Here is a 17,412-nt window from a genome sequence, read left to right as displayed (position 1 = left end):
TCCCCTACGTCTACCGACGACGGAGCTCCGCAGCGGCCGCCAGTTGCCTTCACTCATCATGACCCACGACGCCGCCCAGCAAACCTCAGCCCCGGCCATGACATCACTCGTTCTTTCTCCCCCTCGTGACCCTGGGACATTTTCTGGTACCGACAACACTGACGTCGACGACTGGATCAACATGTACGAGCGAGTGAGTACCTACAACCGCTGGGATCAGACCCTTATGCTCGCAAATGTAATATTCTATCTAAAAGACACCGCCCGGGTCTGGTATGAGACACACGAAGACCATCTGACCAGCTGGGACGTGTGCAAAGAGAAACTCCGCGAATTGTTTGGACGGCCGCTCGGCCGAACGCTTGCCGCTAAGAAGGACCTCGCCTCCCGAGCTTAAACATCTACGGAGTCCTATGTGTCGTACATTCAAGATGTGCTGGCCCTCTGTCACAAAGTTGACGCCAACATGCCCGAGTCTGACAAAGTCGGCCACGTGTTGAAGGGAATCGCCGACGATGCCTTCAACTTGCTCGTATACAAGAGCTGCACTACAGTCGACGGAATTATTAAGGAATGTCGACGCTTCGAGGAAGCCAAAAGCAGGCGTATTAGCCAGCCGTACACAAGCCTCCCCAACACGGCTGCGAATTCTTCATGTGAAGACCTGCCACACCGGGCATTTCCAGCGCCCCCAGAAAATGTGACCCGCATCATCCGACGCGAGCTCGAAGCTATGTCCCCTGCCCCCCAGCATCTACATGACGGCGACACCCGCTTACCTACCATCTCTCTGGTACAAGCTGTCGTCCGCCAAGAGCTTACCAACCTTGGTTTCCAGCCCGTCAGCCCTGTACGGTCTTCACCACCACCCGAAATCACTGCGATTGCTCCTGGACGACCTTCGTACTTCACTCCACTTCGCCGAAACCCTAACGACTGGCGGACAACCGACGACAGGCCCATTTGTTTCCATTGCCACCGCATTGGCCACATCTCCCGCCACTGTCGAAATTATTGGTCCCGTCGCAGCACATACCGTCCTCTCAGCTCCCACCGCGACGACGAACAGCCCAGCCACTACACGCCCCCTCCAGCCCAGCACAGTGCTACAGTCGACGGCCAGATTCCCCGCTCCAGCCGCTCCCCGTCCCCCATGCGTCGCCAGACTCGTTCGCCCCAACGCCGTCGCTCCTCTCCTGGCCCCTACGGACGCTCGCCAGCGGAAAACTAGACGCTGCAGTGTCTGGAGGTGATGCTGCAGTACAGCCCCAGTCCCAAAATCCTCGATTAGCCCTTCGCGCACACCATAATTTGCTCGCTATTCATGTCGATGGAGTGCCTGTGAGAGCTCTGATCGATACAGGCGCGCACGTATCCGTCATGAGTTCAGACCTACGACGCCGCCTCCGAAAAGTACTGACCCCTGCACCCAAAGCCGTTCTCCGCGTTGCTGACGGCGGAACTGCTCATGTTGTTGGACTATACACAGCCCGTGTGACCATATCCGGCCGCCATACATCCGTTCTGTTCTCTGTTCTGGACCAGTGCCCTCATGAAGTCATTCTTGGCCTCGACTTCCTGTCTGAGCATTCAGCCCGCATTGACTGCGCCACTAATGTTGTTCAGCTTGACCTTCCTCTTTCTGCTGAGTCGCCGTCCCCAGTTATACACCGTCTTTGTGGTGTCGACTTTGTCCATCTACCGCCTCAAGCCGCAACTTACATTTCTTTCTCATCTGTTCCCCCTGTACCTGATGGTCACTACGTAGTCACTCCGGAACTTGACGTCGCCCTGACGGGCAGCATTGCGCTTCCACAAATTGTATTTACAATGTAGGCCAACCGAGCGTGCCTTCCGGTCCTGAACTTCGGTTCATCCATCCAACCGCTCCCGCAAGGCATCTCACTCGCCACGCTGTGCCCTGCTGCCGAATGTGTGATATCAGTGGTGGACAGCTGCTTACCTTCCACTCAGCAATGCCGGTTGCCTGCGGCCCCATCAACAGCGAACCCAACGGACGACTACGCCGACATGATCGCTTCTGACCTACCGCCGATGCAAGCTCGCGATATTAGGTGCCTCTTATCATCTTTCCGCGACATCTTCGACTTTGATAGCCGTGTTTTGGCTCGGACCTCTGTGGTGACGCATCAGATAAACACCGGTGATTCCGCTCCTCTCCGCAGACGTCCGTACTGAGTGTCCTGCGCCGAACGCACCGTCATAAATCAAGAGGTGGACAAGATGCTCGCAAAAGACATCATCGAGCCCTCGTCAAGTCCTTGGGCTTCACCAGTCGTCCTGGTGAAAGAGAAGGATGGCAGCTGGCGCTTCTGCGTTGATTATCGGCACCTCAACCGCATCACAAAAAAAGACGTATATCCACTCCCAAGGATCGATGATGTCTTAGATTGCCTCCACGGCGCCAAATATTTCTCTTCAATTGATCTTCGATCGGGGTACTGGCAAATTGCCGTTGATGAAAAGGACCGCGAGAAGACCGCCTTTGTGACGCCTGATGGCTTATACCAGTTTAAAGTCATGCCGTTCGGCCTCTGTAACGCCCCGGCTACCTTCGAACGAATGATGGACTCCCTTCTTCGTGGCTTTAAATGGTCCACCTGCCTCTGTTACCAAGACGATGTTGTGGTTTTCTCGCCAACTTTTGCCACGCACCTCGAGCGCCTCTCTAATATTCTGACAGTGTTTCGTAACGCCGGACTTCAGCTGAACTCATCGAAATGCAAGTTCGGTCGTCGCCAACTCACTATCCTCGGACACCTCGTTGACGCTTCTGGTGTACGCCCAGATCCCATCAAAATTCAAGCTGTGAAGGACTTTCCTCTTCCAAGGTCGTCGAAAGTTGTGCGCAGCTTTGTCGGCTTGTGCTCATATTTTCGCCGTTTTATCAAAGATTTCGCCGGCATCGCTCGTCCCCTCACCGATCTTCTGAAGAACGACACCCCCTTTACCTGGGGCCCTGCTCAAGAGAACTCATTTTCATCTCTCGTCCATTTGCTGACCACTCCGCCCATCTTAGCACATTTTGACCCGTCGTCTCCCACAGAGGTTCGCACTGACGCCTCCGGATATGGCATCGGCGCCGTCCTAGCCCAACGTCAACAGGGTCAAGATCGAGTCATCGCTTATGCCAGCCGCCTACTTTCAGCCGCAGAGCAAAATTACACCATTACTGAGCGCGAGTGTCTTGCCCTTGTCTGGGCAGTAGCTAAATTCAGACCCTACCTGTTCGGCCGTTCATTCGCTGTTGTCACTGATCACCACGCTCTCTGTTGGTTGTCTTCACTAAAAGATCCCACCGGTCGCCTTGGTCGCTGGGCATTGCGCCTCCAAGAATACTCATACTCCGTCGTGTACAAGTCAGGGCGCCATCACCAGGACGCTGACTGTTTATCCCGATAAACTGTGGAACCACCTGACCTAGAGGACGCTGAGACCCTGCCCTGCCTCTTAGCTATCTCCGATCTTGCTGATATTGCCAACGAACAGCGTCACGACTCATCTTTACGACCTATCTTTGATGGCATCCGTTCTGCAAACCGATCTCCGTCTCTGAACCTTTATGTGCTCCAGAACGGCATTTTGTATCGCCGAAACCTACGCTCCGATGGCCCTCCGCTCCTGCTCGTGATACCCCAACGTCTACGCTCTTCTGTCTTTGCAGAACTGCACGATCTGCCGACAGCCGGTCACCTTGGCGTGTCCCGCACGTACGCTCGGGTGCGGCATCGCTTCTTTTGGCCTGGTCTCTATCGTTCCGTCAAGCGTTACGTGGCCGCTTGCGACCTGTGTCAACGTCGGAAAAGGCCCTCCGCTCTGCCTGCCGGTCTTCTGCAACCCATCGACATACCTCCTGAACCTTTTCACCGTGTTGGCCTCGACCTTCTTGGCCCTTTTCCGACGTACCTCTCCGGCAATAAGTGGATCGCTGTCGCAACTGATTATGCGACTCGGTACGCCATCACGCGTGCTTTGCCGTCCAGCTGCGCTACCGATGTTGCCGATTTTCTTCTGCAAGACGTCATCCTTCACCACGGCGCCCCTCGTCAACTGCTCACCGACCGCGGTCGTTATTTTCTATCCAGAGTAGTTCATGACATTCTTCGTTCGTGTGACACGCAGCACCAGCTCGCGACAGCTTACCACCCACAAACCAATGGGCTTACGGAAAGGTTCAACCGCACGCTCACCGACATGTTAGCCATGTACGTATCGCCAGACCACCGAGATTGGGACGCAGCCTTACCTTATGTGACATTTGCATATAACTCTTCCCTTCATGACAGAACAGGCTATTCTCCTTTCTACCTTTTGTTTGGTAGGCATCCCACCTTGCCTTTGGACACACTCATGCCGCCTTCTTCAGCCCCCACCACTGCTTACGCTTGGGACGCCATCTCCCAGGCCACGCTGGCGCGCCAAATAGCACGTAGTAGGCTCCAAGCCTCTCAAGTTTCCCAGAAGTCAGCCTACGACCGCCGTCACCAGGCCGTCGAATATACCCCAGGATCACTCGTCCTTCTCTGGACGCCCTCTCGCAGCGTCGGTCTCTCCGAGAAGCTCCTTTCGCACTACCGTGGCCCTTACCGTGTCGTGCGCCGTGTTACCGACGTGAACTATGAAATTGCTCCCCTTGAAACCTCGCCCTCGTCATCTGGCGCCACCACCGACATCGTCCACGTCTGTCGCCTTAAACCTTACCACGACGCTCATACGTCGCCGCCCTAACGCCGAGACGGCGTTTCAGCAGCCGGGGGTCCTGATGCGGGTAGACGACGACGACGAAGAGCGATGGCACGAGTGCGAAGAGTAGAAGACGACAACGAAGTTCGGACTGTGTTCTCGGTGTTCTCTATTTGTAAATATCTGTAAATATATTCTTTTCCGCAACAATATTTTTACACCGTGGACGAAAGATTAAATCAATACAGCGGAGGTAGAAGCAGCATAGATATCCATCCAGTGCAGAGATTTTTGCGCGCTAGACAATATATGTGCCCCATACAGAAGCGAGCCGTCGACAAACGCACTTAAGAATGAAACTTCCTGCAAAACCGCATTAAAGTGATATGGTCAGCAAAAGCTGAAGTCGTCACTAAGCTGCGAAGCAGTCTATAAGAATAATAATCATAATGATAATTTCTTTCACTATTACTTAAGGATGGAGGGGGTGAGAAAAAAAACATTTCCACTTGGCAAGGTTCGGAGCCAGTGGACAGGAAGCACTGGCATACGAAGCCATTTATGTTATTTTAAGACATAGGGTTGGGATTGGTTTCCTAGGGTTTAACGTCCGAAAGCGACTCAGGCCCTGTGGGAAGCCGTGATGAAAGGCTTCGGAAATTTTCATCACCTGGGCTTCTTTAACGTGCACTGATATCGCACAGTACACGGGCCTCTAGAATTTCGCTTCCATCGAAATTCGACCGTCGCGGCCGTCGCGCCTGGTATCATTCACAGCGCACCTCCATATTTTATTATGTAGTGAAAAAATAAACAATAACTGGAGGGAACGGTGAAGCTCCATATTACGATAAAACACGGCTGCGTTATTGAGATAATGTTCATGTATCCGGTACTGGTCACTCTCTACTTCACATTCATGAATCGCAGGGAGCCGTCATACCACTCCTGGCGCATTGGTGCAGCGGTTCAGCGATGTGCCACGGTCGTCATATGGCAGGTGCTGCCACCGCTGGGGCTTGCGAGAGCCAGGTTTCTCCTTACGAGCAATCGTTCGCGATTAATCAGTAATTGAACGGTCACCTGCAACAGTGGTCAACCTGTGGTGACGTCACAAGTTACCGGACCTTGGTAGCTCGCCTAGGTTGCTTCTCTGGAGATATTGGCGGGGAGTTTTCACTCACGCCCAACGTTACCAACGCCGATAGCGACGACGACTACGACGACGCTTGATTTTCTTTCACACGGTGGCGTTAGCTCTGTCGCGTTAAAAGAAAAAAACTTGAGGCGAAAGGCATCAGCATTACTTCAACACTATGGTGCAGGCAACACTGTGTATTTAAAAAAAATTATGTACGCTCGGTGCACCGATCAGACTGAAATGCGTAGCATCAGAATTACAAAACATGTGGCACACATTTCATTACATCCACCTTTAGAGAACACGTACCCCCTGTTTACGAACGCTGATTTGCTTAATATGTTAAGACGGTATTTCGAAAAACCCATCCACCATTGTTGGAGAAAGTTTGTTCATACTTAAAAATTTTAATGTAATGTATAAAAACCTGGTCATTTTGGTCAGATATGGTCAAAAAATGACCATAAATGGTCATGACCATAAATGGTCATTTTTTTCCGATGTGTAGCAAAATCTTCTTAATGATGTTTTCCATCGCTCGCATAGAGCAGTTGAGACTGCCTTAGGAAACCAACGGTGAACGTTCCTGACCATGGCAAAAATGTTAATAGCAAAAAAATGGAAGCATGTCAAAGGAATACCTGCAGACATATTGACAGTTATAGTGAAATTTTACGAGTAAAATATTTGAAAAAATTTTGTTTATAAACTCTCTCCCGTTCAAAATTCCTTTCATTCAAAAATTGTCATGCATGGGCTCAAGTTAACAGTATGAAAATATTAAAATCCGATTCACAAACGAACCTCCGGCCGTTTTGATAGTCCTACAAAGATGCTCTTATCCCAAAAAGTACATGCCATACGAGTGAGGTATCAAAACAATTCCTGCTCCAATGTCACTTTTATGACCGTATAAGTTAATGAACCGGTGGGATGGTATGCATTATGTACAGCGTATTACGGTTCGGAGAACTGCAGCGAATGAAGCACTTAAACGAACACAGTTTAGCGCCGTCTCATTTCTCTCTGACCGCAACCACAAACCATCGGGAACCGTCAACACAGCACAGATAGTTGTGTCGACGTCGCTGTCGTTGCCTCGTAAACGGCGTCGTCTTCGTGCGAAGCTTGAACGTTTGGTTTCTTTCGCTTGTAGTTCTTCGGGTGCATCTAGCATACGCCCCTAGAGCAGTGGCACATCGCTTAACCGCTGCGCCGCTGCTCTCCCAGGGATCTATGAATGTCAAGCAGAAAATGACCAATCCCTGATATAAGGCCACTACCCGATTAACTCTATCGCATCACGCCCCTAAGGAAGAACTTATAAGCCCGTTCCAGTTTTTCCTGGTAGTCGAGGTCCCGAAAAATTACCGCACATTTTTTTTTTCACACAATAGGTCAGGTAAGAGCAATTAACTTACTTGGAATACTGAAGTCACACGGAGTCCATACATGACAGGTAGGAAAATACGCGACGCCGCGAGGGCCACAGGAATGGCAATAACGCGATGCCATATGAAGTTGAACCCATAGGCGTAGAAGTGTCCAGCCACACCGACTATGGCGGTGGCCGACATCAGACTGGCCGCGATGGACGCGGCTAGGGGCAAAGCTCGCAAGGTGCGACTTCCAAGGAACACCTCCGCCGTCGTCTGAGCTGAGTTCCTCTTGTGCCGAACCGAGAGGTACAAGCCCAGTGCGAAGTTAAGTGCCATCAATGTGCCAAAGACCGCGTACTCAATGTGCGAAGCCATGGTTACTGCGGGAGCCAGGAACTTAGGGGATGGGGTGGACGCTTGCCAACTAAACTGGAGTAACCCGCCATGCAGGCACTGGATAAAGTAACTTGCTGCTAGGACTGAATGCGCAGGTGGCCTTGCTAAAAAATTTTTTTATTTCCATGACTGCACTTCCTGCCGCTACAAAGAGCTGCTTTTGCTGTCCAAAGTAGGATGCAGTACTTCATTTGAGCAGGGATAAAGTTTGGGGGAAAATAGAATACCCAACCCTAACGCCGCATATGTATCGATGCGCATGCAAACGTTTCTGGTCGCCATTAGGCTTCTCACGATCAATCTCATCCAAAACTATGAACAGCGCCTCTCTTTTTTTAGCATGAGGTTCCGCCAATAAGCAGCTCATTCGCCGCAACTCTACTTGGGCTGCCATGGGACTAGTGACACGGACGCACTGCACGGTACTTTACGCCGAAGCAAAAACCGGGCGCCGTGCGATATCAAGCAGATGTCCAGAAGCCACCTGCTTTGAGCGCCGCTGTTTGAGTGCACGCAAAAAAAAAAAAGAACAGATCATGGTGCTTAGTCCTGTACTACAAAGGGCTGCAAAGCCAAATAGTCAGTGACGTAAAATGTCGCAACCGTGCAGCAATAGAACACACAGGTTTCTTCATCTCCTGTTAACTAGTGAACAAAGCGCTACGTTAACACACGGAAAAAGTTCGGGGGGCACTTTGACTGTCTAAAGTGTATAGAGGCGAATGCGTTTTCCGCACCACTTTTACTGGCTCTTTGGCAGTGGTGACGTCACCACTCGATGACGTTCCACATCATTAATGACAAAGTGCTCTCTGATGAAAAATTACTAGTTATAGGCTAAATACTGATTAATGACTAAATGCTAATTAACTGCCTAATAATGACGCTTAAGCATCACCTTTAGGAGTGTAACGCGACAGCGTGTTGTAGCGCTACACGTTTGTGCGGGGCTTACCATCGTGGGCAGAGTCGCGCAGAGCCTGTTTGTCAGCAGTGACACCTTGATCTTGTAGTCTGCCTTGAGCAGAGTGATCGGGCGCCGCGCCTGTGGGTGAGATGCGAACGACTCTGGCCTGACTCCGACAGTCAGGAAGCTATTAACCGTGTCGAGCAGGGGGCGTTCTAGTACTTTGTAGAAGTTTGCGTAAAAGCTAATGGGGATACTGTCAGGGCAAGAGGCCGTGGAGGCGTTCATTTTCTTTAGCGCCACGTAGACCTCGTCCCGCGACGCCGGGGACGAGCTCTACCCAGTCTTATACTCCAGCAAATAATAAAAAAGCCTATTATTCCATTCGATAAATTTAATTGCTCTGGACGGGCAGTATATTAAAACTATTGTGAGACATTCCAGCGGCTAAAAAGACAGGGACGAAGGTAGACGAGACAGGACGAACGCCGGACTTCAACTGAGGTTTATTTCACAAACAGCGATAATATTGCCACCGTCCGACCAATCAGTGGCGCCGTACCGCGGCCGAACTGTTTAAGCAGGGACTTGACAAGCCTTGGTCATTCGAGGTGATCGAAGATCGTCTTCTTCCTCGCTGGAGCTGCCTGCTGGCTGGCACGCCCACCTCGTCTAATTAGAACCTGGGCTATTTCTTCACCCGTTTGTCGGTGACATATTTGGTGGAGCCGCTGGGTATCCCATGTACTCGGATTGCGAGGACACTCTCGACACCTGTTCTCCACGCGTGGACACAACACCCGTCCACAAAGCGAGCCGCCGTCTGCGAGGCCTACAACCGGAGTTGAGCCAACTGACAGCGCCGGTAAGGGCGGTAAGAGCAATGACCTCAACCGTGGCTAGCCAGACGACTCAGCATTCCGGGAATGCCCCGCCATTCGTCCTTCACGCACTTCGGTCGCCGCCGCCGTTCCACGGGGACAGGTTCGAGGACGTAGAAGACTGGTTGGCCAGCTTTGACCGAGTGGCGGGCTTCAACGAATGGGACGGCGAGCGCAAATTGCGCAATGTCTACTTTGCGCTGCAGGACTCAGCTAAAACATGGTTCGAAAAATCACGACGCCTCCTTTACCACCTGGGAAGTGTTTCGTCGAGAACTCCTAGCAACGTTTACCACCAACGAAAGAAAAGAAAAGGCTGAAATCGCTCTGCACTCGAGGTCCCAGCAGTCCAACGAGAGCGTCGCGATGTTCGTCGAGGACATGACGCGTCTGTTCAATCGGGCCGACCCTGCTATGCCAGAGGCGAAGAAGGTGCGCCACTTAATGCGCGGCGTAAAAGAACAGCTATTTGCCGGACTTGTCCGTGACCCACCAAGAACAGTGGCCGACTTCACAAGGGAGGCAACGAGTATCGAGCGCTCTCTGCAGGAACGGGGCGCGCACTACGGACGTGAGGCTACTGTAGCAGCCGCTTTCCAGTACACGCCTACGTCGCTGCCCGCCGAGGAGCTTCGGGAGCTTGTAAAAAGCGTTGTGCGCGAGGAATTGGCGAAACTTCGCTTGGAAGCTCCACAGGCCAGTGGCGCTGCCGTAACGGACGTAGTCCGTGACGAAATCCGACGAGCTGTGCAGCCGCCCCCAGCTCCACACCCGGCGCCCTCTGTTATGACGTACAGCGAGGCACTACGAAGTCCTGGGCCAGCGATGCAAGCCTTTTCCCCCGTCGTTCCCATGCCAGTGCCATCACTGCAGTGCCCGAGCGCAGCAGTACCATCTGTGCCGCAGGAGTACAGGCCCCGCATGAGCAAAGCGCACGTGTGGCGTACGCCAAACAATCGGCCGCTCTGTTACCACTGCGGGGAGCCCGGCCACATCCTACGCCACTGCCCCTACCGCAGAATGGGTTTAAGAGGGTTTTCACCTGACGCACCTCGACCGCGCTACGCTGAAAAACCACGGGATATCGAGCTGTACCTGGCTGATAACGTGCAGTCCTCGACACCGCAGCGGCGCCAGTCCAGATCGCCATCCCCAAGGCGGTTCTCTTCGCCCGGCCGCCCATCGACCTCTGGCCAGTTCAGAGGTGCGTCCCCTCGTCGGGAAAACTTGGAGCCCAATCCGCATGCGTGGACGCTCTGAAAAGCTTCTGCGCCGATATTTCAGTCCCTACAAAGTACTCCGCCAATTAAGTGAGGTGAACTATGAGGTCCTTCCCCAAGGAACAGTTCGCTCCTCCAGACGGCCGACCTCCGAAGTTGTTCATGTCGCACGGATGAAGCCATACCACGCCCGCTAGCGCTTCAGGCATGTCTACACCTGCCGCCGGACACATGGAGCGTCCCTTCTCTTCGTGCTGCCCATTGCTGCGGCACCGAGTCGGTGCCCTTCAGAGAGGGGGAGCAATGCCACCGTCCGACCAATCAGTGGCGCCGTACCGCGGCCGAACTGTTTAAGCAGGGAATTGCCAAGCCTTGGACATTCGAGGTGATCGAAGATCGTCTTCTTCCTCGCTCGAGCTGCCTGCTGGCTGGCACGCCCACCTCGTCTAATTAGAACCTGGGCTATTTCTTCACCCGTTTTTCGGTGACAATATACAAAAGGGGGCGCAAGGAAAAGTAATCCGTGACAAGATTAACCCATAATCAAAAAATGCAGAAGGCTCCTTTGCCATGCCACTCACCCACTAGCCCAACTTTCTACGCTTAATGACAGTATATTAAAAAAAGTGCAATCGAAACTGTGACTGGGAATCTCCTCTCACCGGCAATTTCTTCCATATTGAATGCTCGCGTGACGAGAAAGGGCATACACGGAGCACTGTCGTCTGCTATTGCTGCTGCAAAGCACGCAACGACGTCTCTTGTCCCTTGTACTGTCGTGTCTTATCTAAGTAGCAGTTCTCCCTCACGTATGAGTGACTGGTGGCGCAAAAGCGGTAAGAGTAACGTAGATCACGTCGCTATAGTTAGGGTCCGGTCACACTACGCAGGTGAGACACCCATCGACTGTTGGTAGGCTGGTGGGTATGCAGATGCACCGGTCTCTCATACTAGACCGACACCGACGCCAGCACGACATACGACCGTGTATTGTAGTAGTCTAAAGAGTGAGCATATTGGGAAACCTCACGTTATCCAAGGACTTCATTCGCGACGGGGCTGCTCATCGCATGACGCCGTCGCTATGGCTTCTGCAGCCAAGCGAAACTGTGCTTGTGTTTGTCTTATCCTTATAGAAGCAAAGCAATACGAGCGGCAGCATTTCATACCTTCCCACCAATCAATGATGCACTTTTGCAAGATTCTTAAATTTTAGTCTACGGCGGACCATTGACCACTTTCGTGACGAGGCCTACAAAGTCCGTGGGGTTCGTGTATGCCATTTCGGCGAGTCGGGAGAGAAAACTCGCAAGTTTTCGTGCAAGTAAATGGCCGTCGACCGTTGTTTTCGCTAGAGTGAATTCAAAGCAACGATTGTTCGCATTGTTGCTTTGAATTCGCAATACGGGCAAAGTTCCGATGCCACCAAGTCTGCAGAGCAGTGCTTAAGCCAGCCGGCAGCAGTCATCGGCATCGACTGTAGACAACGATGTTTGAAATGGTCACCAAATTTATTTAGGATAAAGCAATTTTAAATGAAATATTGGTGGCAGAAGAGGAAGGAGACGCAATTGGCGCAAAGCGGCGGTCCTGCGCGAATCGTCTCCCAGCTAGGCAATCACATCATGAGTGCTTATGGCGGAGTTATCGTAGTGAGTAAAGAAGTAAAACTACAACATGTGAGCAAGAAAACATATTATTTAAGGTAAAGAGAGCCGCCCTTGGCTTTTATGCTGTGAAAATGAGCAGTCATGTAAACACAGCAATGTAAAGAGCCTCAGCGTGGGGATGCCGTTTTCGTAATCGGGGCGTTCCTGGTGCGCAGGGAAGCTGCTGAAAAGAGTACTATTATTTTTAACCACTCATTTAGCGAATACATCGAGTAATTTGCCCAACAAGCAGCATGAATAAAGCGAGCAGTACGTATGTAGCCTAAGCAGCCGGACTACGTCGAGCTGCGCCGGAGAGAAATGAAGACAGCGGCTTTTGTCGGTGCGAGCTGTGAAACATTCGAGACGCATTCGGCTTTGTCAAGGCTTTGTTTTTCAAAAGCGCTCTACCAGCTGAAAAGAATGTATGTTCAACTAAACCACGTACACAAACGTGCATTCATCAGTTCTCTCTGCTCCTTTCGTGCCCTAATCTTTACTTTAGTGCCGCCTGGTGCTAATTTCAGTTCTTTTATGGAGAAGAGGAATCGCGGGAAGAATTTGTCAGTCGGCGACGGAACGCCACCTCCAGACGCTTTACAGCGCGCGCACGTCGGCGAAGACAGACACGGCAGGTGCAGCTTTTCACATGCGGGTGCCCTGTCACTTCATTTCAATTGTATATTTCCCCATAAATTACATTTGAAGGAACATGGAAAAGCTGCGCGGGGCTGCTTAAAGTACACACCATGCCAGGTTACACATGGCAGCAGTGGCAAACAGACGTATGTTACTTGCAGGAACAGACTCGTAGATGCAGTAAGGAATACAAATTATTTTAGGACCAGAATGGCCACAATATTCTTTCACTACACGCAGGAACAACAACAAATTAAAGCATACTGTGTCGCTTAGCATATGATAAGGAAACAGTTATATAAAGAAAGAAGCCGGGCAGCCATCCATCGAAAAACAAGCATGTTCATTCATACAGGCCCATGCACCGGATGCAAACAGCAGATAATTTCCTGAAAATGATTCTTCTGAGACGTTTTTAAGGTGTTGATGACTAAACAAAGACCACACCCATAACATACAAATAATGTGGTTCTAATGTTAACAAGAGCGCACGCCCCCATCGATATCTGTTTCCTCCTCAATCAGAAGACGTGCGCCACGAACCAACCGACTTTCATAAGGATCACTTCACAAGCTTACTATGCTCAAAGCATTCCAAAACGAAAACCCGGCAACTAAAAAAAAAGTTTTCAAGCGACCGCTGTCTGCGGCGTGCATGCAAGCACCCCAACACAGGGAGGGAACAGCGCGTAACAGACGACGAGGGGCGAGTCTGTCCCTGAGACTTCAGCGATCATAGCTTGCCAAACCAACGAAATGTTCGCAAACGAAACGAAAAAAAAATGCTTTACAAAAATTGCAGAGACTGTATACAACATTCGAGTACAGTGTGACAGCAGGCCAAACGAGCAGGGATATGTGGCACGCAGCTGGTACGCCTTCCATGCTACGAGGTCGCTACGGAAGCACGCCGCAATTCTGCTGCCGTCTGAGCGCGGGACCCGGTAGCGTATTGCCAAGCCATATTCAGTAGGCGCACTCTAGCAGACATGGAGGAAAGAAAACTCAGGAGAGGCCCTCGCCATCTGAGGTGCACGCCATCTGCACGCCAGGAAGTGTGCCGGAAGTCATGGGCTTTCGTAAGGACTACTAAGACTCTGGCCGACGCCGCAGCCAATACCAACGCTGGACGCAGTGACGTCGTCTGCTGCAATGCGTGCTGCGCACGCGCAAGCCACTTCTCTGTCCTTATTTTATTTCCCTTCTTGATCCTCGCCCTCTCACAGAGGCCAAGATCCTCGGTCCGTGGCCACAACAGTCGACTGCCATCAAGGCTTACAAGGCACTGCTTTGTATTTTGAGAAAGACTGCCTTGATTGACAGATTGTGACGGTTTCCCTTTCGTTCTCTCTTCCCTCTTTAATCCCCTGATTCCCTTTCTGGATAACATCCCTGCCTTCCCCTATTTATCTATCCCTTCCCAGCAAAGCCCGATTTCGGTGACCTCCTCGGCGGTAACAATTACCAGGCTGAGCTCTACCCCTGCCTTTCCCCACTGCCTAGCGACCCCTCCTCCAAGAAAAATAATCACAATTACGCAAGCGCGCTGAGACGGCAACCAAGGGGGGGGGGGGGGGGGTCTCTGAGTTTATAGAGGCTGTAATGCAAGGAAGTGGCCATGTTCCTTCTTTAACCAGCTTAATTCATTTTGTACAAGAACAATCTGTGCCAGGATGCAAGTCGCCAAGCACTGACAATGATTTTGGCACCAGAAAAAGAATTGCCTTGGCAACCAGGAAATGTGTGAGCAGGAGGAGTCGGTGCGCCTTGCTGTTCATGGGTTAACAAAAAACTCTCTGCACACACTACGACAAGCAGTATGATGCCATTTCCAGTGCATAACAAAGATATACGATGCAGGCAGTACTTGCATTATCCATTCAAATCCGAAACGTTTAGCAGTCCTTGCACTCTGCATAATGTGCTACAAGAATACGTGCGACAATGGCCTCTGTGTATGTTCACTCTGTCTACGGTTTCCATATCTACAGTGCGTTAAAAGGCACAAGATGAGAGGAAACATGAGGACAAATCGCGCTGAGATATGGAAGATCGTCACCAACTCGCCAAACAAATTACCTTTTTGTCCATGGTCTCATAGCCGAGTTTACGAGAATAGGGTCTTACCGATAAGCGCATATTCACTGCATACTGGCTCAAATACTCAGCCGTTAATGTGGTTCACAATGTAACGTGGACTCACTAATCTGGTTTAGCAAAACGTTCAGTTGGGCGAGTTGGTAGATATTCATGATTTCATGATTCATGAATCATAAATCATTGGGCGAGTTGGTAAATATTCATGATTCATGATTCATGATTCATAATTGGTTTTTTTGTGTTGTTGAAGAAACAATCAAAGGGAAGACCCTTTGATTGTTTCTTCATATAAGAAGGTTTCAGTGAATAAACCTTTTAGTTGCGAGTCAGCGCTCGTCCTGTGTCCCTTCTTTTCTTGTCCCTTGTAGTTCGCGCTGTTCAAATCATGAATCACCTATTAATCCTTTTACACCTACCCAACCTAGGATATTCACAGTATAACATGTCCTTAGCAACACCTTCTTCCATGTTACTTGCATTCAAGACCCTTTGCAGTATCAGCATGGTGTTCTAATGCCCCATGGCACAAATCTAATTTTTCTAAGATCCTGGAATGAATTTAGAGCGGTTGTTTGGCTATGGAGTTTAACGACCCAAAGCAACTCAGGCTATGAGGGACGCCATAGTGAAGGGCTCCGGAAATTTCTCTCTTGGTGTTCTTCAAAGTGCAATGACATCGCACAGTACACGGGCCTCTACCGGCACGGCTGGGATCGAACCCGCGTCTTTCGGATCAGCAGCCGAGCACCGTAACCACTCATCCACCACGGCGGCCGATTTCAAACTTGAGCAGCTTGCTTTATTCTCTGAAACTATTGTTCAAGCTCCAGTGTCACAGCGCTAAAAGAGAATACTGAAGTTTCTTCGCTACATGCAAGAAAACTACAGATTTTTTCACCTTTTACCGTCACGTAACGAACTATGACTATTGTGCCTTCTGCAAAAGCTGCAAAAGCACTGTTGTGCCGTTGTAGTTAGCTTATGCGACTGCATTTAGTGATCCATTTGTTTTTGCCACGAAAGGCTGTAATGGTCTTCACCTTCCAAGGCAATGTTTACTAAACTCTGTTCTTTTGAACAGGTCACTGCAGGAATGAATCCGTGCAGTAAATAACAATGGGAGTCCAATGCTTTTGAGGAATCACTGAGTGTGAAGAACGTTTGTAATAACTGAATAATTGCTCTTTAGAATCCAGCCAAGCGCAGCCATACGGCAACAAAAGAATAAAAGCAGGTTGCACAGAAACTTTGTAGATAAAGGAAAGTTTGCCCTGGTCTCGGGTTCGAGCCCGGGACCACTGCCTCACTAAGGTAGTCGCTCTACCAACCAAGCAAACCAGGACGGCTGCCATATGATGGGGCCAGCTCGAAGTGGGAGCGGTGCTGGTCCAATAATTTCAGAGAATCCCTTCAGATGAAAATGATCTGTTATAACGAAGTTTTCCTCATTAGCAACCACTCATGCGCAGTCATATGATTACAAAAAAAAAGCAGCAAAATTTTTCTTTGTAGCTCTGTGGCTGCGCATGAGTGCTCAAGCAGTATTTATTTACTCCCTTAGTAAATAGCGAATTCATCAAGCTCCTACTTTCCCCACCATGTCAAAGATCGTCGCTCCAGCATTGCCATGTAGGCCCGTTGAGGTATAATAAATATTAAAATAAATTGTTCCAATACATTGCTTAGTCACTGGCTAGCATTGGCAAACCAATACAATCTTCTCTTATGCATGATGTGTTCATCGAGAACTTTCCTCGTAATATGCTTCAAGTAATATCAGGGCATATTTGCACAACAGTTGCATTTAGGCTAATTTGCACACGGTGCATAACCTGGGCCTACCTGGTTGAATTCCTGCAATAAAAAGCAATGCATTATTTTTCCTATTTGTGTCAGTCCCTCCTCTGTGCTTGTCTCTTTAGCTAAGCAACGCATAGCCTTCCTAACAAGGCTCGTTGAGAATTCTACTATTATGGGTATACATGTGGATATGCAGGTACTCTTAACCGGGCTGTTGGTTCACCTTAAAGGGCGACTGACCACCCTCTGGTCGAAAGCGTAGTTACAGCCATCGCAATCAACAACTTCGCCATGCTCCTGTCTTTCCGTTCCCTCCTCGAGATTTTTCTCTCTCGCTCCTCATCGAGTACACTCCGCAAGGAAAAAGCACTCTTCTTCCTCCGATGCTAGCGGGAGGCGTGGTGTTCGGTGGAGTGCGTCACATGTCTACGTCATGGCCCCGCCTTGAAAAGAATTTTTTCCCTGGTTTTGCTACCCGGTCTATTTGAAGGGCGGGGGGCGAGGAGAGCGGCGGGTCTCCCAAAGCCCTCTCTATTCTGCTCTTTGGGTCCCCTCGCGGTGTTTCGTCGTGTTTTTTCTCCTTTGTCCTTCCTGTC

At 50.4% G+C, this 17,412-nt stretch overlaps 1 protein-coding gene across 1 annotated transcript in view; it reads right to left on the bottom strand.

Moving 5' to 3' along the window:
- The window catches only part of LOC149325293 (sodium-coupled monocarboxylate transporter 1-like), a 106,144-nt gene extending 98,545 nt beyond the window's left edge, over positions 1–7,599 (bottom strand). The window contains exon 1 of the mRNA XM_089564226.1: positions 7,267–7,599. Within this exon, the coding sequence (XP_089420352.1) occupies positions 7,267–7,599 (333 nt within the window). The remainder of the gene's footprint in view (positions 1–7,266) is intronic.
- Positions 7,600–17,412: the final 9,813 nt, after the last annotated feature.

The sequence above is a fragment of the Amblyomma mixtum genome, chromosome 10 (genome assembly GCF_055824585.1).
Source record: "Amblyomma mixtum isolate Tamu chromosome 10, ASM5582458v1, whole genome shotgun sequence".
Taxonomy (NCBI): Eukaryota; Metazoa; Arthropoda; class Arachnida; order Ixodida; family Ixodidae; genus Amblyomma; species Amblyomma mixtum.
Note: the sequence above shows the minus strand (reverse complement) of the source record. Positions and strands in the feature narration are given on the sequence as shown.